Below are 23,011 nucleotides of genomic sequence, written 5' to 3'. Positions count from 1 at the left end.
GTTTCAGCTCGATATTTTATTTATAAAAAAAGTTCTTAGGTTTAAGAAAACATTCAGTGAACTGAAAAAGTGAGGTCGGTAATATAGGTATTTAGCTGTGTCGCATAACCTTAAGTTAATAAAATCAATGGGTAACCGAAAATACGAATTTTTAACTAAAACAGATCATTTTATCAAACAAAAATTTCCAAATAAAAATATGGAATATTTAACTGGAATAGTACTTTCAGTTTAAGAAACAAATTATTTTGAACCAGAATGGAAGACATTTTTAATAAAATAGTTCAATTTTCGGGGAAAAAATTTCTTTTCATCAAAAGAAAAAACCAGTTTTCAACCAAAAACCTCATTCTTTAACGAAAAAAATGAATATTTAAATTAAAATAAAAAAAACAACATTATTTTCAACAAAACAGTTTATTTTTCAACCGAGTAAATTTATTTCCAACATAAAAGATGAATTATCAACTAAAATGATGAATATTTAACTTGAATACTTGAATTTTCATCCAAAAAGAGTCGATTTGATACCCAAAAAGTCGTTTTTTTGCAACAAAAGACGTGAATTTTTAACGAAATAAATTAATTTTAAATAAAAAAAGACTAATTTACATCCAAATCGTTAAAATTTAAACTAAAAAATGCCAATTTTCAACTTACAGAGGAAAAGTTAAATTTTCAGTTGAAAAAATTATCTTTCAATTAAATTGATACATTTTCAACTGAAATGATGAATTTTAAACTGGAATAGTTGAATTTTATACCTACTAAAAAAATTAATTTTCAGCCAATAAGATAAATTTCCTAGAAAAAAAAGATAAACCTTCCACAAATGAAATGAATTTAAAAATTTCAAATTTAATTTTTTAGAAAATATTTCCCTTATAATTAAATTAAATTTTTAATTAAGATGTTAAATATTTTATAATTTATAAAAATTAAAAATGTTCCACCAAATAGTTAAATTTTCGTTCAGTAAGGATAAAATTTTAACCAAAAATAGAATAGTTGGATTTCCCGTTAAAAATATAGTTTTTAATGAAAAAAAATCGAGTTTTCAGAAAAATAGTTGAATTTTCTACTGGGGTAGTAAAACTTTTAGTTTCAAATTTTATTTTCAACAAAGTAGTTACAGTTTTAAAAAAATATGATTTTTAAAATAAAATGGTGAAAACTGAACTGGAATATTTGAATGTTAAACAAAAAAATGAGTTTTGAATTAAAACCATTAATCTTCACCTGAAATAGTTGAAATTTAAAAAAAAGAATACTAATATTTTGTTATATAAAAAGATCAATTGTCAGCCAAAACTTAAATAATTAAGTTTTAAGTTAAAGAAGATCATTTTATCAAACAAAAATTAAATAATTTAATTTCTAGCCAAAAAATGAATTTTCGAGGGCAAAAATTAATTTTCCATTAAAAATATGGAATATTTAACTGGAATATTATTTTCAGTTTAAGAAACAAATTATTTTCAACCAAAATGGAAAACATTTTTAATAAAATAGTTCAATTTCGGGAAAAAAATTTCTATTCATCAACAGAAAAAAACCAGTTTTCAACCACATAGCTCATTTTTTTAACCAATGAAATGAATTTTTAATGAAAATTCAAAAATATATATAATTTTCAACAAAAGAAGCTTATTTTTCAACAAAATAAATTTAATTCTAACACAACATATCAATTTTCAACTAAAATGATGAATGTTTAACTGAAATACTTGAATTTTCAACCAGAGTTGAGTTTCTATAAAAAAATTCATTATTCGACAACAAAACACGTGAATTTTTAATTAAATAAATGAATTTTCCATTAAAAAAGACAAATTTACATCCAAATTGTCAGATTTTAAAACAGAAAAATAATAGTTGAATTTTATACCTACCAAAAAAATTAATTTTCATCCAATAAGATTAATTTTGTATAAAAAAACCCAAATATCCACAAATAAAATGAATTTTGAAAATATAGTTTAATTTTTAAATAAAATTGGTTATTTTTTTTTATAAAATATTCCCTTTTATTGAAAATATTTTATAATTCATGAAAATAAAAAATGATTCTCCCAATACCTAAATTTTCATTCGAAAAGGATAAAATTTGTGCTGAAAATAGAATAGATGAATTTCCCGTTAAAAATATAATTATTTTAAAAAACAACGGATTATTAGAAAAATAGTTAAATTTTCTACTAAAATATTTAAATTTTTAGCAAAAAAATTTGTTTTCAACCAAAAATTTACATTTATGAAAAGATACGAATATAAAATTAAAATGGTGAATCCCCAACTGCAATGTTTGAATTGAAGAAAAAAATTAGTTTTCAATTAGAACAATGAATCTTCAACTGAAGTAGTTGAACTTTCACAAAAAAAGCAATTTTTACTAAAAAAAAAATAAATTGTCAACAAAAACTTAAATAATTAGGTTTTAAGATTAGAAAATGAATGTATTAACATCTTCAACGAGAAATCTGTTATTTTAAACAAAAATTAAAGAGTTAATTTAATAATATTTTAATATTTTTCGTCTAAAATTTATACTTTTGATAAAAGATGCAAAGATTTGATTGTCTATATATTATAAAAAAAAAATTAGATGCAATAATTCTGAAGTAAGGACATTAATTTCCATCAATTATTAAAAATACTGTCCTTGCTCTTCTATTATTTTAGATCAAAGTTTTATAAATTAGGCATATTTTTTATTAATATTAATTTTATATTTTAATTTTTAAATTTCATGAAATAAAACAATCGCGCGTTTAGCGCTCGTGTTTCTTTCCTAGTCCTTCTTTAAAAAATACAGGTAGATTTATCACGAAAATCTCAAAAGCATAATTTTTATCAAGAAATATATTTTTCAACAAAAATGGAATTAATACAATTTTAGTCCAGAAAATTCATTTTCAACGAGAAAAGAATCATTTTTAACCCATTAGTTGAATTTGCAACACAAAAGACGAATTTTCTACACAAAAAAGACAATCTTGCAACAAATTAATTAATTTTCTACTGAAGAATATTAATTTTCAATATAATACGTGAATTTTTAATCAAACCTTGTATTTTTTAAATCACGAAGATTCATTAAAGAGAACTTCATTTTCACAAAACAACAAACGATTTTTTAACAAAATAGTTATATTTCTAACCAAAGAAGTTAATTTTCAACTCGAAAAGTGAATTTTCTACTTAGAAAAGATCAATTTTCAACCAAGAAGTTTTACCATCTATCAAAAAAGATCAAATTTCAACCAAAAATGGAATTCAGAAATTTTCAGTTAAAAAAATTAATTTACTATTCATAAAAACTTATTTTCAATTAAAAAAATTATTTATCAATGAAGAAGATTAATTTTTTTACCAAAAGACATGACCTTGCAATAAAATAAAGGAATTTTCAACCAAATTTAGAATTTTTAGAGGAATTTTCAACGTAACAGTTACATTTTTACGAAAAAAATGAATTTTCAACCAAAAAGTTTCAACAAAATATAGACATTTTTAACCAAATCCGATTTTTCAATCAATAATGAAAAAAAATTTTTCATCTGCATTTTTTACCGAAGTAATTGAATTTTCAACCCCAAAAAACGAGTTTTCAACCAAATAAGTGAATTTTTAACTAAAAAATATCAGGTTTATAGCAAGAGTGGAATAGCTACAATTTGAGTAAAAACATATTTTTTAAGAGAAAAAAATGAATTAAAAAAAGGTATATTTAAAAGCAAATAAATGAATTTTTTATTTAAATGATCAATTTTTAAACTAACCAAATTAATTTTTAACCAAATAGTTGAATCTTCAGCACAAAAGGCAAATTTTATACCCAAAAAAAGACAAATTTTCAACGAAACAGATAGATTTTTGATCAAGAAGATAACATTTCAATGGAATGTTAAATTTTTACTAAAAATAGAATATTTTAATTTTCGGTTAAAAAAGTAACTTTCAGTAAAGAAAAACTAATTTTCAACTAAAAAAATAAATTTTCAAGCAAAAAGTTTCATTTTCTACCGAAAAAACATTGTTTTTTTTTAACAAAATAAATTAATTTTCAACCAAATGTTGAATTTTTAAAGGAATTTTCAGTCTAATAGTTATATTTGTAACAAAAGCAATAAATTTTCAACTGAAAAGCCGAAATAATCACCAAGAAGATTAATATTTTACCAGAAAAGATACAGTTTCGAAAAAAAAAATTAAGAAATTTTCAACCAAACAGTTAAATTTTCAACTAAAGAAGATAAATGTTTTAAAAAAATGGAATAGTTAAATTTTTAGTTAATAAGATTAATTTACAATAACAAAATTCAAGAAAAGTTGAATTTTTAACCAAAAAAGGGGTTTTTTAAGCTCTGTATGTTTCCGTTTTTCTTTTTAAAAAAACAATGAATTTGATTGAATTAAAAAAAAAACAAATAACTACCAAAAAAACCCGATTGTAGTAAGTTTTTCTTTTCAAATTTATTATTTAAATGTAAAGAATGAAATAAAAATGTAGAATACACAAAAGATTTTCCGCACAGAATATTTCCTACACAAAATTAAAGTTATGTTTAATTATGACGATATTTTAAAAATATTGTACACAAAAATATTATGTCCAATATTTTTCCTGTACATAATATATTCTACAAAACATACTTAAAACAGCAAATAAAATATTTTCTACCCATCAATTATTCTTATTCAATGAGCGACAAGTTACCAAGTATTTCCTAATTCATTTTGAGTTGTTTAAACAATTATTATTTGTCGAAATAATTTTTTTCGACTATAAATCGCAAAATGTTATTATTTTTCAGGATTAATGATACATTTGATAAATTTAAAGAATTAATAATATTCCTTCTTCAACAAATTTGGTAATTATTTAAATAAATTTCATTTGTTCAAGTTTTTTTTCTTACTCATAATACGTTATTATTTCCCGGAACTGATTGCATAATTAACTAATGTTGAAAGTAATATATTTTTTATCGATATTTGGCCCTTATTTAAACAATTTTCATTTGTTAAAGCAATTTTTTGTTCCGTACTATCTTATTTCAGAACTTATAACCAATTAAAAAAATCGTTTTTTTTAATAATTTTTTTGTTTGTTTCCTATGAAAAAAGTAAGTATTATTAATTGCTTAAATCGTTGAAAATTATCTGTGACAAAAAATATCACTCCTGACATTTTTTATCGCCGAAATTTTTTATAGAAAATAATAACTTTTCTCAATTTACTTATATTTAATTATGTGCATTAAATATTTTTTGTAGAAAAAAAAAATTATTAAACAATATCAAATTCAGTGTAGGAAAAATTTTGTCTAGAAAAAATTTTGTATAGGAAAATATAACAGTATTAAATTCTGTGTAGAGGATATTTTGTGTAGAAAATATTACGTATCGAAAAAAAAATATTGAAAAAATAAATGTCACATTTTCCTTACTATTAAACGTTAAAAAAATTTGGATTTAAAAATACATAAAATTTTGAAAAATGATCCGAATTTTTGTTTTCTAAAAAAAAAAGGTATAAAAATAAAAAAAATTTAATTAAATAAAATAAAAAATGTAATACAATATTAATTACTAATTGTTAAAATAAATAAAAAATGTATTAATAATGTTCTTGATTATGCAAATAGAAATACATACCCTGGGAGTTGTGAAAGGTCTGTCCATTTCTAAAGCATCGTCCTGAGCACTTTCCCCAATATCGTGACTGTCGTAAGTATCATCGTACTCATCATCATACTCGTAAGAAACGAGATTATATTTACTGTAAATGTGCTCAACTCCTTTTGTTTCCGATTTGTCGTTCAACATTTCATTTATGTTTTTATACTTGCTTTTTCTGAAAAGGAATATTAGGTTGAGTGGGGAAATTCCAAGGAAAAAACAAAATTTCTACCACATAAAGATAAATTTTCAACCATATTGTTCAATTTTATACTAAAAAGGGAAAATTTCCATGTAGAAAAACAAACACAAATTTTTAACAAAATTGCTAAATTTTCTTCTAAAGAAATAAATTTTCAATAAAATGATGATGAATCTTCAAACCTAAAAAAGAATTTTTAACCAAATGGTTGAATTTTCAACGAAAAAGATCATTTTTTGACCAAAAATTAAATAGGTCAATTTTCAGTGAAAAAATAATGAAAAAATAATGAAAAAAAAGACAAGTTTCAACAAAATAGTTAAATTTTTAATAAAAAATGGGATATTGGTAATTGTGATCTAACATTTCGCCACCTGGTGCCGACAACTGGAACTAGAAAAAGTAGGTACAATATTAAAACTGTGCATTAATTTTGGCATAAAGTGTTTTTACGGTTGTTTCGTGAAGTATAAAACAATGATTCAATACTAGAAACAAATCATCATAAAAATAAAAATAGTTTTTGATAGAATTTCCATATTATACAGTAAAAAAACACATTTTTGTCAAATAGGTTTTAACAAAAAAAAAAAAAAAAATTATTTCACTATTTCATTTAAGCTTCAAGGAATTTGAGTTTAAATAAACATTAATTAATGTATATAGCAACAAATTGTATCTAGATTATGTGAAGAATACGAATAAGAGACGAATTAGGGTGGCCGTTTTAATCCAAGAAAAAAATTACCGGTTTTTTCCGGTTCGCAAAAATGTTTCATGGTCAATGAAATTTTAAAAATCGAACTCTAAATCTAACCATTTTTCCATTTGAATTAGTCAAAACTGAGCTAAAAATGAAAGCACTCACTCAAGCTGGAACTTTTAAATTTCAAACTTTTAAAATTGAAGTTTAAAAGTTTTTTAATTCAATAATTTTATATTCAAATCTGATTCAAATGCTCAATAATTTATAAGTATAAAATGAAAGCTACTAACACTTTTAAAATAAACCATTTTTAATTAAATGCATTTAATCAGCCAAATAAAAATTGTAATAAATTGTAGAGTTCAGAGATTCAGATTCAGTTCTAAAAATATAAATGCAAGTTATCATTTTCAATTCTCTAAAGTCTAAATTGAAGCATCAATCAATGAATTAAAAAAATTTCGAAATTATATAATTTAAGGCGATTTTAAGCCAGAAACATTAAAAACTGAACTATTACATTTTGTTATAAACTGAACACTTCTTAAATTAAAAGTTAAATTAATTATATTTTAAATGGTTAAAAATCCTTAAAATACTTCCAAATTTTAAGTTTTATAATTTTGTAAATCTTTCTAAATCTTTTTGAATAATCACTCAAAATTATCTTTTCAAAATAAAGGTCATTATTAATTTTCATAGAAAATGTTTTTTAATCTTCTGAAGCCGTTCAAAATTCTTAAAAATCTTTTAAATTGTTTGTACCTAATCTGCCAAACTCACTAATTTGTTTTAAATTAGGCCGTGGGCTATTTACACCGAAATTTTGTTACTAATAGCCGGATTTTGTCGGCATACGTAGACACTTTGTTTAAATTATTTCAATTCATTTCAAATTTTTAATTGAATTTGAATCTTTTCAAAACTTATAATTATTTCTTCAACTTTCTTGAATTTATTTATAGAATAATATGTGTTTAATTGTTATTTAAAATTTAGTTTTTAATATTTTACTATAGTTACTCATTAATTACTGATAATTACTGAACAATGAGATATGTATAAATATTCAGTAATTCTTATTTTTCTTAATTAGAAAATTTCAAATTGAATGGTTTAAAAATTAAATATTTCAGACTAAAATAAATATGTGAAATTTTATAAATGCTTTTAATTATGAATATATTATTTCAAGGTTATTTTAAAATTGAAAACAGTTTATAAAGTTTCAATCAGGCGTTTATATTTGTTTAACTAATAAGACTTTCCAATTGAAATAGTTTACATAATTTTCAACGTTAGAAACTTGAAATTCTAAAATTGCGAACTGATTTCCAATCTTACTGTAAAAATAATTATTATTCACTTTTTAAATCCTGAACAACAATTCAATTTTTTAAATTATTGTTAATTTATATTCACAGTTGATCAGCTAAAAATGTTTTTTTTTTTAATCTAAAATCTTCAATTTCAAACGCTTCTAATGTCAATTGCTTAAATCTTTAAAACTGCATTTTTAAATTCTTTAAAATAAAAGGTACGATTGACAATTAAAATCTAAAATTTAACATTTTTTAAAGTGGACGAGTTTGGAAATGCGCATTTTAATCTCAATTATATCATAATGAACTTTTTTATGCGCGAATTAAAGTGCATCTTTAAAATCGTACCTATTCTTTTTAGTTTGTGTTTTTGTCACCAGGTGGCGCATCGCACTTTAACCATTCCCAATAATTCAAAAATTATGAGAAAAAAAATTTCAACAAAAGGTTAAAAAATTGGAAAAGTTTGATTTAAAGTTAATAAATAAATATTCAGTGAAAAAAATTAATTTAAAAAAAAATGATAATAAAAGATTTCAATAAAATCGGTATAGTTTCAACATTGTTGGCCTTTACGTCTAAATTATACAATTTTGAGAAATTTGAATTTAAAACCAAAAAATGCCGTACATTTTAGTATCGAGTTCTAAACTCTTTCGGAAGACAAAATTTTATTTATTGCTAGAGTTGAAATAAAGATTAAAAAATTGTAATTTTTAATATTTTTAACGTTTTGAATTAAATAATTCAATTTTCAAACGCAGAATGATGAATCTTCAAACCTAAAAAAGAATTGTTAACCAAATGGTTGAATTTTCAACGAAAAATATAAATTTTTGACCAAAAATTAACTAATTCAATTTTTAGAGTAAAAATATATTTTAAAAACAAATTGCAACAAAATAGTTCAATTTTCAATAAAAAATGGTATATAGTTAAAAAATTAATTAAAAAAAATTGTCAACCATTTTCAAACAACTAGAATAATATTCTACCAAAAAAGACGAATTTTCTTCAAAATAGATGAATTTTCAACTAAAAAAGATTAAATGTTAACAAAAAATGTAAAAGTTTGATTTGAAGTTAATAAATAGATATTCAGTTAAGAAAAAATTTCAACAAAAAAAATAATGATAATGTTCGTAAAAATTGGTAAAGTTTTAACATAATTGGCCTTAACATCTGAATTATAGAATTTTGAGAAATTTAAATTCAAAACCAAAAAATTGCCCTACATTTTAGTGTCGAGTTCTAAACTCTTTCGGAAGACAAAATTTTATTTATTGCTAGAGTTGAAATAAAGATTAAAAAATTGTAATTTTTAATATTTTTAACATTTTTAATTAAACTGTTGAATATTTATAGACTTCAAAATTAAAATGATCAAATTCAAGCCTTAAGAATTAAATTAGTATTTTCAATTTAAAAATGAAAAACTGCAAATGTGGTCTGTATTTGAAAAAATATTTAGAACTGTAGAAAATATAAGAAATCGAATACCTTTTTCCTTTGTGGACTTTCGTACGATCGATTTTATCATTCGTCATAATATCAAACTCATCATTGTCGAAAACGTTCAGTCTTTGACCTCCTATCGCTAAATCAACTTCAGCCGATGCTTCCTATTTTTAATTAAATAATTGATTAATGATTCATTCATTTGTCAGAAAAAAAACAAATTATTTCAGTAAATTTTTACCTCTGGATCAGGCGGAATGTGCGGTAAAGAAATATCTACTTCTTTCAAATTCGGAGGCAATGTATCTTCCAAAACAGCATTGATCACCATCGCACTATCATAATTATAATGTTTCAAACACCTCTGCGAATTTATAATTTATTAAAATTTTTTGTCAATTCAAATTTCCCGCGTGGCACAGCGAAATTGTGGCGCCAAATTTAAATATTTAGAAATGACTAGGGCTGCACAGCCTCACAACTAATTTAAGACAAATAGTGAAAAAATGTAGAACTTAAAAAAAAAATAATTGAATTTTATACTAAAAAATATAAATTTTCAATCAAAAATGGAACAGCTGAATTTTTAGTTAATATTAATACAATTAATTTTCGCATAAAAAAGAAGAGTTTTCAAATAAGATGAATTTTTAACTAAAATGATCAATCCTCACCAAAAAAAAATTAGTTATTGAAAAAGTAGTTCAACTAAATAGTTGAATTTCTAATAACAACAAAAAAAGTTGATTAAACATCCACCAAACAGTTGCATTTTAAACCAAAAAATATTACATTTTTACCAGGAGAAATTAATTTGGAATAAAATAGATGGATTTTTAACCACAAACATCAATTTTCAACCAAGAAGATAAATTTTCTAGTAAAAAAGACGAAAGTTCAATAAAATATATCAATTTTTAACCCAACAGCTATACCAAAATTAAAATCGTCTAAAGAGAAAAAATTATTTTTGGAAAGAAAAAAAAGATTTAACTTCTGCAAGAAGAAAAGAATTTTCAATAAAATAGATGAATTTTTAACAAAAACACTTACTTTGCATCCAAAAGATAAATCTTTTGCAAAAAAAAAGAAAACTAATATTGAAAAGAATATATAAATTTTTACCCAAATAATTAAATTTTCAATCAAGAATATTTATTTTCTACCGAAAAAGACGAATTTTCAACAAAATAGTTCAATTTCCAACTAAAATTATCAATCTTCAACCAAATAGAAAATAAATTTTAACAAAATAGTTCAATCCTTCGCCAAAACCTGTAATTAATTGTCAACAAGCAGTGACAAGATGGAAATTTTACCACGAAAGAGATGAATTTTCAATCAAAAAGTAAATTTTCAAACAAGAAAGCTAAATTTTTAACCAAAAAAGATTAATTTTTCATCAAAAGATATACATTTTCATCAAAAGAGTTGATTTTTAAAGGTAAAAAGTGAAATGCTTCCAAAATGTTTAAATTTTAGGACGAATTTTTTACCAAAAAAGATAAATTATTAATAAAAAAAAGTTGAGTTGTTAAACTAAAAAATCGAGAGTTAAAAAAATGGACCGCAACTATATTATTATAGATAATAATAAATGATTGAAAGAATTATCTCTGTGGAATTGTTTTGATTATTGGTTCGCTCTAACTGAAAAGTTGTAAGATATTTGAAAAAATCGGAAAAACGGCTTTCTAACTCTATTCACAGTTGAAATGGCACATTATTAAATACTAATAAATACTAATTAAATTTTTTCAAATCGATTTAATTATTTTAAAGAAAAAAATGACTTTTCTATCCTACAAGATTATTTTTTAAGCAAAAACTTGAATTTTTAACAATTGAATTTTCATCAAAATAATTAAATTTGCAACCAAATAATATTTTTGGCCTAAAAAGATGAATTATCAACAAAAAAAAAGTGTAATAGTTTATATTTGAAAAAAAAATGAAATTTCATTTTTTTTCAATGGATTTTAAAACCAAAATCACAAATTTCTTACAAATAAAGATTTTTCAGCCATGAAAGAAAGAAAAAACACAACAATTATTTTTTAACCGAAGAGAGCTTTTAACCTTCATCAAAAAAAAAAAAGAAATTTCAAGAAATTAGATAAAAAAAAAGGCCAATTTTAACTTTCAAGTTTCAAAATATAATTTTTAAACAAAAAGTAAATTTCGTACGAAAATAGTTGAACTTTTAACAAAAAGGATGACTTTTTAACAGAATTGTTGAATTTTCAACCGAATAGTTTCATTTTTATTCAAGAAAGATGAAATTTGTATTATTAAAACAGATTAATTTTTTGATGAAAGAGACAAATTCAAAAAAAAAATGTAATTTCCACAAAAAAAAAAAGATTTCAGTTTGACTTCTTAATAACAAAATATGCATTTTAAAAAACAATTGAATTTTCTACGAACTAGTTGAATTTTCAACCGAAAAGGATGGGTTTTTAACAAAATTGTTGAATTTTCAACGAAATAGTTGTATTTTTATCCAAAAAAGGTGAAATTTCTACTAAAACAGATGAATTAATTTTAAATTAAAAAGATAGATTTTCAAAGAATAGTTGAATTTAAATAAAAATAATTAAAAAAAACATTAATGTTGACTTTCTAATAACAAATCTTCAAAAAAATAAATGAATTTTCAATTCAAAAATATTTCAGTTGACTTTTCAACATTAAAATATAAATTTTAAACTAAAACTAAATTTTCTACGAAACCGGTGAATGTTCAACAAAAAATTGAGATTTTAAAAAATGAAATTGTTCAATGTTCAATTAAATAGATGCATTTTTATGTAACAAATATACCATTTTTACTCAAACAGATAAATTAATTTTAAAATAATTTTTTTTTCAACAAAAATAGTTTCATTTACATCCAAAAAAGATTTCCATTCACTTTTCAAGATTAAAATATGGATTTTAAACTAAAACTAAATTTTCTACGAAACAGTTGAATGTTTAACAAAAAATGGAGATTTTTTAAACAAAAATGTTCAATTTTCAACTCAATAGATACATTTTTATCCAAGAAAGATGAAATTTCTACTAAAACAGATGAATTAATTTTACCTACCATTTTTTTTTCTTCAAAAAAATAGTTTAATTTAAATCCAAAAAAGACTTCCGTTAACTTTTCAACATAAAAACATTACTTTTAAGGAATAAGTGAAATTTCTACGAAGATGCTTAAAATATTCGACCCAAAAATACGAAATTTCAATAAAATATAAGATTGAATGATTTCACGATGATTCATTATAATAAAAAGTGATATTTTGGCAAAAATTCGAAGTTTTATACACGACTTAGACTCGAAACATCTCTTCTTATTTCGACAAAATAGTTGAACTTTTAATAAAAAAAGATTACTCTTTAACCAAATAGTTGTATTTTCATTCGAAAAAGATGAAATTTCTACTAAAATAGATGAATTTTTTAAATAAAAAGATAAATAAAAAAAAATTGAATTTTCTTCCAAACAGAATTTCAGTTCACTTTTCAAAAAAGAAATATAAATTTCAATCAATAAGTGTTTTTTTTACGAAATTAAATTTTTTTACGAAAAATACGAATTGCCAACAAAAAAGTTGAACTTTAAGCCACAAAAAAATGGTGTTTTGCCAAAATTGTTGAATTTTTAAACCAAATTTTTAAATTTATGATTAAAAATAGATAATCTTCATAAAAAACAAATTTAAAAAATATATATATATAAATACAAATACAAGGCAAATAAATTACTAACAGGAATATTATATCAGAGTTACCGCAAAACTTGATTTTAAAAATGTTCTAATTTTTCCCTCTAAATAAAATTTTTTCTAATGAACAAAACACGATTTTTTTTCGAATCAAAAAAATTTGGGGACAAAAAGCATGAAAATTAAAAAAAAATCTGTATCACCCTAGTGTGAATATTGAGTAGCATTTTCATACAATAAATCAATTAAATTTCCTTTTTCGTGTAGATAATTTCTAAAATAAGATAAATTATAGCGAATAAATTTGCCTTTTTCCTTTAAAAAAGCGACTATAGACATTTTTTCTTTAAAAACTTACTCGAAATTACTTAAATGACTATGTGGCAGCCCTGATTGGAATCATTTCTGTAGAAATTGATTGAAATTGTAAGAATTACCTCAATAAAACCTTCTCCCAAATGGCAAAGAATTTCCTTCACCTCCGACATGAGGCGAATTAATTCCTCCTCCGTAGGTTTTTTACACTTTGGAGGTTCGCCAGCACTCGAAACTTCATTTTCCAAGAGTGGAATATTTGTTCTCACACCACTGGTTCCAACGACAGCTTCTTTATAACCACCAGTTACAACCTTATCTTTGATAATCATCGCGTATATCGACTGTAGAATAAAATCTCGCTTTATCGAATCGCTAAAATTCTATTAAGGTCAAATTCTCTTTAAAAATTGTCCCTAAAACATTGTCCCCAGCGACTCCTACGAACAAAGTTTAAGGTTATCAAGGTCAAGAAATAAAAAATTCGCACGGTCTCCTTTTTTTACATCAAATAATCAAATAATTGTTTGTTATACATGTAGAAGATGAAACATTTAATTTTTTTATTAGTCAAAAATTTCTAAAGAAAGTAGAAAGTCTTTGAAATCCTTGAAATTTTTAAAACCTTTAATTCGCTGAAATCTTTTGAAGTATTTATAATGTTTGTGAAAACTTTTTAAATCTTTTAAAAATTTTGTAAAATCATTGAAATCCTCGAACTTTTTGAAATCTTAATGACTTTTTTGAATTATTTGTGAAATATTTGAAATATTTGTGAAATCTTGCTTCAATATTTGTTTGTGATTATTTTTGTGTTTGTTTAGAAACATTGCAATTTTTTGAAATCTTCTCGAATTTCTTGAAATGTTTTGAAATTGTTTAAAACCTTTGAAATGTTCTGAAATGTTTAATATCTTTTGAAATTTTTGAAATTCTCGCATGTATTTAAAATAATTAGAATATTTTAAACCTTTGTGAAATATTTTGAAATTTTCCTAAAAAATTTGAACTCGTTTAAAATCTTTGAAATTCTTGAGATCTTTTGAAATGCTTATGAACTCTTTCAAATATTTCGGGAATCTTTTGTATTCATTTAAAATCAATTAAATATTGTAAATCTTTGTGAAATCTGTTGAGATATTCTGAAAACTTTTAAATCATTAAAATATCTGAAATTTTTGTGAAATCTTTTGAAATCATTGCAACTCTTTAAAATCTTTTGAAATCCTTATCCTTAATCTTTGAAATTTTAGTGAAATTTTAGTGAAATGTTTTGAAATTTCCTAAACAAACTTGATAATGTTTCAAACCTTCAAGAATTTTTTTAATCTTCATGAAAATTTTAGAAAATTTGAAAAAAAATGGTAAAATCTTTGAATCTAAACAAATTTTAATCTTCTAAAATCTTAGAAATAATAAAAATCCTTGAAATCTTTTTCAAGTATTAAAATAATTGTGAAATCTTTTGAATTTTTCTAAACAAACTTGAAAATGTTTCACATCTCAAACATTTTTTGAAATCTTTAAAATCTTTGTTAAATCTTTTAAAATCAGTTCAAATCTTTAAAATGCTTTTAAATCTTTATGAGATTTTGAGGAAATCTTTGAAATATTTGTGCAATCTTGTTTCATTAGAAATTTCAAATATTTTTAAACTTTGTGAAACATTTTTTAATTTTCTAAACAAGCTTGAAAACATTTAAAATCTTTACAATGTTTTAAAATCTTTACAAAACTGTTTAAAACTCTTTGGAATCTTTGTGAAATATTTTTCATTAATTTAAAATCATTAAAATATTTCAAACCTTGGAAATCTTTGTGAATTTTTTTAAAAAATCTTCTAAACAAGCTTGAAAACGATTGAAATCTTTAAAATCTTTCGAAATCTTTAGGAAATTTTTAAGAACTCTTAGAAATGCTTGTGCAATCCTTATTTACATTTACAACCATTAAAATATTTTCAATATTTTAATTTGTGTGAAATCCTTTGAAATCTTCTAAACAAACTTGAAAACGATTCAAATCTCAAAAATGTTTTACAATCTTTATACAGTTTTTATACATTTTTGAAATATCTGTGAAATGTTTTGAAACCTTTCAACAAATTTTGAAATCATTGCAAATCTTTTAAATTTTCTGAAATCTTAAAAATTATATTTTAGTATCCCCATTTTACTCTTTGAAATCTTCTGAACGTTTTTATATAATTGTGAAATATTTGAAATCTTTTAAATCTTTGTGAAAGCTTTTCAAATCTTCTAAAATAACTTGATATTGTTTTAAATCTTTCAAATGTTTTTAAATCTTTATGCAATTTTTAGGAAAGCATTTAAATATTTTTGAAATATTTTCTATTCATTTAAAATTATTAAAATATTTTAAATCTTTGAAATTTTAGTGAAATATTTTGAAATCTTCTAAAAAAAACTTGAAACGTTTTAAATTTTTTAAATTTTTTGAAATCTTTATGAAAATTTTAGGAAATTAAATAAATTGAGAAATGTTTTGAAATCTTTTTTAAAAAATTTGAAATCATTGCAAATCTTTGAAATCTTCTACAATCGTTATAAAAACTTTAAAACCTTTATAATCTATAAAATGTTTCGAAATCTTTATGAAATTTTTAGGAAATCTTTGAAATATTTGTGAAATCTTTTCAAATCTTAACAAAAAATGCAATCATTGCAAATCTTTGAAATCTGATTTACTATACGCTTTTTAAAATCTTGAAATTCTTTAAATTTTCTGAAATTTTTAAAATAATTGTTAAATATTTGAAATCTCTGTGAAACCTTTGAAAATCTTCTAAAAAAACTTCAAATCGTTTACAATAGTTTAAAATGTTTTGAAATCTTTATGAAATTTTTAGAAAATCCTTCAAATATTTGTGAATTCTTTTTTTTCATTTAAAATCATTCAAATACTTTAAATCTTTAACAATTTAGTGAAATCTTTTCAAATTTTCTAAACAAACTTGAAAATATTTCAAATCTAAATAATTTTTTGAAATCTTTATGAAAATTTTAGAAAATCTTTGAAATCTTTCTGAAATAGTTTTAAATCTTTATGAAATTTTGAGGAAATCTTAGAAATATTTTTTATTCATTTAAAAACATTAGAACATTTTTAATCATTCAAATATTTTGAAATATTTATGAAGATTTTAGACAAGGTTTGAAATATTAGTAAAATCTTTTTGATTAATTAAAAATCATTAAAATATTTTAAATCATTTAAATGTTTTTGAAACTTTTTTATTTATTTAAAAGCATTAAAATATTTTAAATCTTTGAAATTTGTGCGAAATCCTTTGAAATCTTCTAAACAAACTTGAAAGTGTTTCAAATCTTTAAAATGTTTTGAAATATTTATAATTTGAGGAAATTTGAAAAAAAATTGTGAATCCTTTTGAAATATTTTTTTAAAAATTTGAAATATTCAAAGATCTTAGAAATCTGACTTACTATACCCTCTTTAAAATATTTAAAATACTTGAAACCTTCTGAAAATTTTAAAATATTTGTGAAATCTTTTAAAATCTTCTAAACAAACTTGAAATTGTTTAAAATCTATTAAATGTTTCAAAATCTTTATGATATTTTTAGGAACTCTTTAAAATATTTATGCTATCTTTTTTTAAAATTTAAAGTCATTAAAATATTTTTATTCTTTAAAGGTTTTGTGAAATCTTTTGAAATCTACTAAACAAACTTGAAATCGATTAAAATTTTTAAACTATTTTGAAATCTTTATCAAATTTTTAGACAATCTTTGTGAAATATTTTTCATTGATTTAAAATCATTAAAATATTTAAAATGTATGTAATCTTTGTGAAATCGTTTAAAATCTTTTTAAATGTTTTTAAATCTTTATGAATTTTTTAGGAAATCTTTCAAATATTGTTTATTTATTTGAAATCATTGAGAAATTTTTTGAAATATTATAAATAGGCTTGAAAACGTTTAAAATCATCCAAGTATTTTGAAATCTTTATGAAGTTTTTAGAAAATTGTTGAAATATTTGTGAAATCTTTTTGATTAATTAAAAATAATTAAAATATTTGAAATCATTTAAATATTTTTGAAACTTTTTTATTCATCTAAAATTATTTAAATATTTTAAATCTTTGAAATCTTTGTCAAATCTTTTTAAATCTTCTAAATAGGCTTGAGAAAGTTTAAAATCTTTAAAATGTTTCGAACCGTTTATGAAATCCTTTTTTTACATTTAAAATCATCAAAACATTTTACATCTTTGAAATTTTTGAGAAATCCTTTGAAGTTTTCTAAACAAACTTGAAAACGTTTCAAATCTTGAAACTAATTTTGAAATCTTTATGAAAATTTTAGGAAATTTGAAAAAAATTGTAAAATCTTTTTTAAAAAATTCTAAATCTTCTAAAAGTTTTAAAATAGTTGTGAAGTATTTGAAATCATTTAAAATCTTTGAAATCTTCTAAAATCTTCTAAACAATTTTTTAGGAACTATTAGAAATAATTGTGAAATCTTTTTTTTCCATTTAAAGTTATTTAAATATTTGAAATAATTGTAAAATCTTTTTTTTTTTTTATTTAAAATCAATAAAATATTTTTAATCTTTTGAAATTTTCTAAACGAACTTAAAAACGTTAAAATCTTGACTTTTTTTTGAAAATTTTAGTAAATTTGGAAAAAAATTGTGAAATCTTTAAAAAAAATAATAAAATCTTCTACAAAAACTTAAAATCTTTAAAATGTTTTGAAAACTTGATGAAGTATTTAAAAAATCTTTGAAACCTTTGTGAAATCTTTGTGAAATTTATAGGGAACCTTTGAAATATTTGTGAAATCCTTTTTTCATTAAAAACCATTAAAATATTTTTAAACTTTTTGAAAATTTTGTTAATTTTCTAAACAAGCTGGAGACCGTTTAAAATCTTTAAAATCTTTCCAAATATTTAGGACATTTTTAGGAACTCTTAGAAAAATTTGTGAAATATTTTTCATTCATTTGAAATCTATGAAATCTTTGTGAAATCTTTTATAATAGTTTAAAATTTTTCAAATGTTTTTAAATCTTAATGAAATTTTTAGGAAATCATTTAAACATGTTTAAAATCTTTTTCATTTATTTAAAATCATTAAAATATTTTTAATCTTTGAAATCTTTGTGAAATTTGTTTGAAAGCTTCTGACCGAGCTTGAAGACGATTAAAATCTTCAAAATGTTTCGAAATAATTATAAAATTTTTAGGAACTCTTAGAAATGCTTGTGAAATCCTTTTTTTGCATTTACAATCATTATAATATTTTTAATATATTAATGTATATGAAATTCTTTGAAACCTTCTAAACAAACTTGAAAACGATTCAAATCTCAAAAATGTTTTACAATCTTTATGCGATTTTTATAAATTTTTTAAATACTTGTGAAATCTTTGGACACTTTCTAACAAATTTTCAAATAATCGCAACATTCTTATTATTTATTATTATAGTATTTTGAATCATTTAAATATTTTTTATTCATTTAAAATCATTAAAATATTTTAAATCTTTGAAATTTTAGAGAATTTTTTTAAATCTTCTAAAAAAACTTGAAAACGTTTTAAATCTTTAAAATGTTTTGAAATCTTTAGGAAATCTTTGTGAAATATTTTTCATTGATTTGAAATAATTAAAATGTTTGCATCTATGAAATGTTTGTGAAATATTTTGAAATAGTTTAAAATGTTTTCATATCTTTACGAAATTTTGATGAAATCTTTGAAATATTTGTTATACATTTAAAACTATTTATATATTTTAAATCTTTGTGAAATTATTTAAAATCTTTAAACAACCTTTAAAACGTTTCAAATCTATAAAATGTTTCAAAATTTTGAGGAAATCTTTGAACTATTTGTAAAATCTTTTGAAATCTTAAAAAAAAATTTAATCATTGCAAATCTTTGAAATCTTCTAAAATCTTATAAATCTGATTTACGATACGCTTTTTAAAATCTTCAAAATCCTTTAAATTTTCTGAAAGTTTAAAAATAATTGTTAAATATTTTAAATCTATGAAATCTTTGTTGAAATCTTTTGAACTCGTTTAAAATCTTGCAAATGTTTTTAAATCTTTATGCAATTTGCAGGAAATCTTTTAAATATTGTTGAAATATTTTGCATTCATTTAAAATCATTAAAATATTTTAAATCTTTGAAATCTTTGTGAAATTTTTTGAAATCTTCTAAACAAGCTTGAAAACGTTTAAAATCATTAAAATGTTTCGAAATCTTTATGAAATTTTTACGAACTCTTAGAAATATTTGCGAAATCCTTTTTTTCCATTTAAAACTATTAAAATATTTTAAATTTGAAATTTTTGTGAAATCTTTTGAAATCTTCTAAGCAAACTTGAAAATGCTTCAAATCTTTAAAAAAATTTAGAATCTTTGTGCAATTTTTACAACAACTTTGAAATATTTATGAAATCCTTTGAAATCTTTTGAAATAATTAAAAATCTTCCAAATTTTTTGAAATCTTTATGAAATGTTCAGAAAATTTTTTAAATATTTGAGAAATCGTTTGATTAATTAAAAATCATTAAAATATTTGAAATTTTGTGGAATTTTTTAAATCTTCTAAACAAGCTTTTAACATTAAGAATCTATCAAATGTTTTGAAATCTTTATAAAATTTTTAGGATATCTTTGAACTATTTGTGACATTTTTTGAAATCTTAAAAAAAAATTGTAATTATTGCAAATCTTTCAAATCTTCTAAAATCTTAGAAATCTGATTTACTATACGTTTTTTAAAATCATTAAAATCTTTAGAACCTTCTGAAAGTTTTAAAATTATTCGTTAAATAATTGAAATCTTTATCAAATTTTTAGAAAATCTTTAAAATCTTTGTGAAATATTTTTCATTGCTTGAAAACCTTAAAAATCTTTTAAATCTTTAGAATTATTTTGCAACCTTTTGAAATCTGTAAATCTGGAAAACAGTTTTAAAAGTTTCAAGGTCGCTGGACACCCTGTAAAATTAACAGAGAAATGAGGTTATGTTCAAGTGTGGCTTTAGGTAATTATGGCGGGAGATTTAAATTGTTTTGGGTATTTTCAAAAAAATGAAAGGATACACTTCGGGGCAAACTTGTGAGAGAATTTCCATGTCGTCATCGACGGGATAAAATCGATGATAATCTGTTATGAATTCCTTTTCCGCAATCGCGTGAGAAATGAGGTTCAAGTAATTTTCTGCCTGATTTTTCACATCGGTTTCAGATGCTGTGTTCCTAGAATTAATATATATTTTTAGCAAATATCCACGTACAATCAGTAAAACTAAACAAAAAAACATATAAAAATAGAAATAAATATACCTTTTATCTAGAATATCTCCTATATTTTTATAAACAATTGTTCTGTAAAGTTTCAAAATTTCAACTCTACTAACATCGAGTCGGTATCGCAATTCGATGTATTTTGGCATCGTTTCGTCCTGAAGTGCGAAATAATTCAGCCTTTTGTACATTTCAGGTATTGTGTTCGCATAAACAGACACTACTCTGTAAAAAGCGATTTTTTAGGCTTATATTTCATACAAATTATAACCGAGCTTTCGTTTTATCTAGTAATACATTTTTGGATGCTAGATTGACACTAAACTACATGAATGTTGTATTATTTTTATGTTTTTCATCGGAAATTGGTATTAAAAATAAATTAGATTTTAAAGACGAATGACAATTTTGAACAATTTTAGGTTATGTTAACGTTTTATGTGAAGAATTGGTATTTCAAAACAAAAATCATCGAGGTTTAAAAAAGATTTCCCATTATTAATTTAAATAATATTCACAATCTTTGAACAATTTTTTCCATTTTAGAACAATTAAAGGTTATTTTAAATTTTAACAGGAAATCAATTTTTTTTATTTCAGGATATTTTTTTAACAAAAATCAGCGAAAATTAAAAATACCCATATTTTCAAATAAAAAATTAAAAAATTGATCTGTTTTTATTTTATTTTTTACTTTTTGTTAAAAACTGATCTTTTATTTGGGAAAACTAGATGTTTATCGAAAATTCGTCCTTTTTGGTTGAATTCAACGGCTTTTAATTTAAATTATTATTAATATTGTTTAATATCGACTATTACATATATCTTTGATTGTTAAAAATTCTTCTTTTTTAGCTGAAAATTAATCTTGATGTTTAACAATGAACCTTTTTGGTTAAAAAAATATTTTTAGGTTAAAAATTTAACATATTAAAAAAAAATTCCTTTTTTCTTGAAAATTGATATTTTTATTTGAAAGTTCGACGATATGTTTGAAAATCGACTTTTTTTCTTAGAAAAATATTTTTTATGGTTGCAAATTCATTTATTTTAATTAAAAATTCATTTAGATGATTTAAAATTTAACAACTTTGTTAAAAATATTATTTTTTGGTTTAAAGTTATTACACCATTAAGCCATTTCCCTTTCGAGGTAGGCGTGACTCAATCGGCAGATTGATCCAGAATTCTCGTGCTATTTAAGTAAATAACACGTTCGTTCCGCAACACTGCTCCGACCCAGGTTGCTGATCAATCTCTCTAGCAATCACCCCAAGCGAAGAACCTCACGAAGTCGTTATGTAAGGTTCCCCACTTGGGTCCAATAATAGCCAAGGTCTTTGTTTCAGGCGTCATTCACTCTACTGACACTCTTTTTATTAACTATTTGCCGCCATACTTTCCTGTCCTGGCATACTTCTCTAGCTTCTTATATGTCCATGCATTCTTTCATGCAGACTCTCGTGTTTCTGTGACTTCTTATGTCTCTTCTAAGTAGGGTCTCATTCACACATTCTAACCATTCTTTCCGCGGTCTACCTCTGAGCACGTTGCCATTTACTTTACCTTGATACACTTGTTTCGTTAGTCGTTCATTTGGTGTTCTCTCAACATGTTCGAACTATCTTAACCGATTTTTTCCCATGTGTCTACTAGCGTCTCTTCTGCGCCACATTCTTTTAGAATTATCTCGTTACTTACTTTGTCCATGAGCGTTTTCCCGCTTATTATGCGCATGAATCTCATGTCAATTACATTAATTTTACTCTTATCTTTTTCTTGATAAGTCCATGTCTCGCTACCGTATAGCACAGTCGGTACAAATATAGAATTATGTATTGCCATTTTAGCTTTATTTGATATATTTTTACTTCTGATAAGGGGACCTGTTCTACCAATAACCTTCCTACCTTCATTTATTCATCTATCTAATTCCTCATCTATCTTTCCGTCCCTAGTAAATAGCGTTTTCTCACTCTTTCCTTCGAACACCATAGTTTTTGTTTTATTTGCGTTAATTTTGAGGCCCATGCTCTTCATGCTTGCATCTAGTTTATTCAACATTCTTTGTAGGTCTTCGATAGTCTCTGCCATAACAACCTTATCATCTGCGAACGCTAATCCGCGTACCCTTACTGTTTCGAGATCCACACCCTCTTCGTCGAAGAGCCCCATTCTTAAACACTTATCCATAAATAATATAAGTAACCATGAAGACATAACGCATCCTTGTCTAACTCCTTGAATAATATCGAAACAGTCACTCAGTTTCCCATTCACTCTTACACTC

At 22.5% G+C, this 23,011-nt stretch overlaps 1 protein-coding gene across 2 annotated transcripts in view; it reads right to left on the bottom strand.

Moving 5' to 3' along the window:
• The window catches only part of LOC117171799 (activating signal cointegrator 1 complex subunit 2), a 46,711-nt gene that overhangs the window by 7,225 nt on the left and 16,475 nt on the right, over window positions 1–23,011 (bottom strand). For both annotated transcript variants that reach the window (XM_033359415.1, XM_033359424.1), the window contains 6 exons: window positions 20,761–20,946; window positions 20,518–20,673; window positions 13,530–13,782; window positions 9,615–9,737; window positions 9,416–9,537; window positions 5,662–5,860 (listed from right to left, as the gene is read on the bottom strand). In XM_033359415.1, the coding sequence (XP_033215306.1) occupies window positions 5,662–5,860; window positions 9,416–9,537; window positions 9,615–9,737; window positions 13,530–13,782; window positions 20,518–20,673; window positions 20,761–20,946 (1,039 nt within the window). The remainder of the gene's footprint in view (window positions 1–5,661; window positions 5,861–9,415; window positions 9,538–9,614; window positions 9,738–13,529; window positions 13,783–20,517; window positions 20,674–20,760; window positions 20,947–23,011) is intronic.

Source organism: Belonocnema kinseyi, chromosome 1 (genome assembly GCF_010883055.1).
Source record: "Belonocnema kinseyi isolate 2016_QV_RU_SX_M_011 chromosome 1, B_treatae_v1, whole genome shotgun sequence".
NCBI classification, from domain to species: Eukaryota; Metazoa; Arthropoda; class Insecta; order Hymenoptera; family Cynipidae; genus Belonocnema; species Belonocnema kinseyi.
Note: the sequence above shows the minus strand (reverse complement) of the source record. Positions and strands in the feature narration are given on the sequence as shown.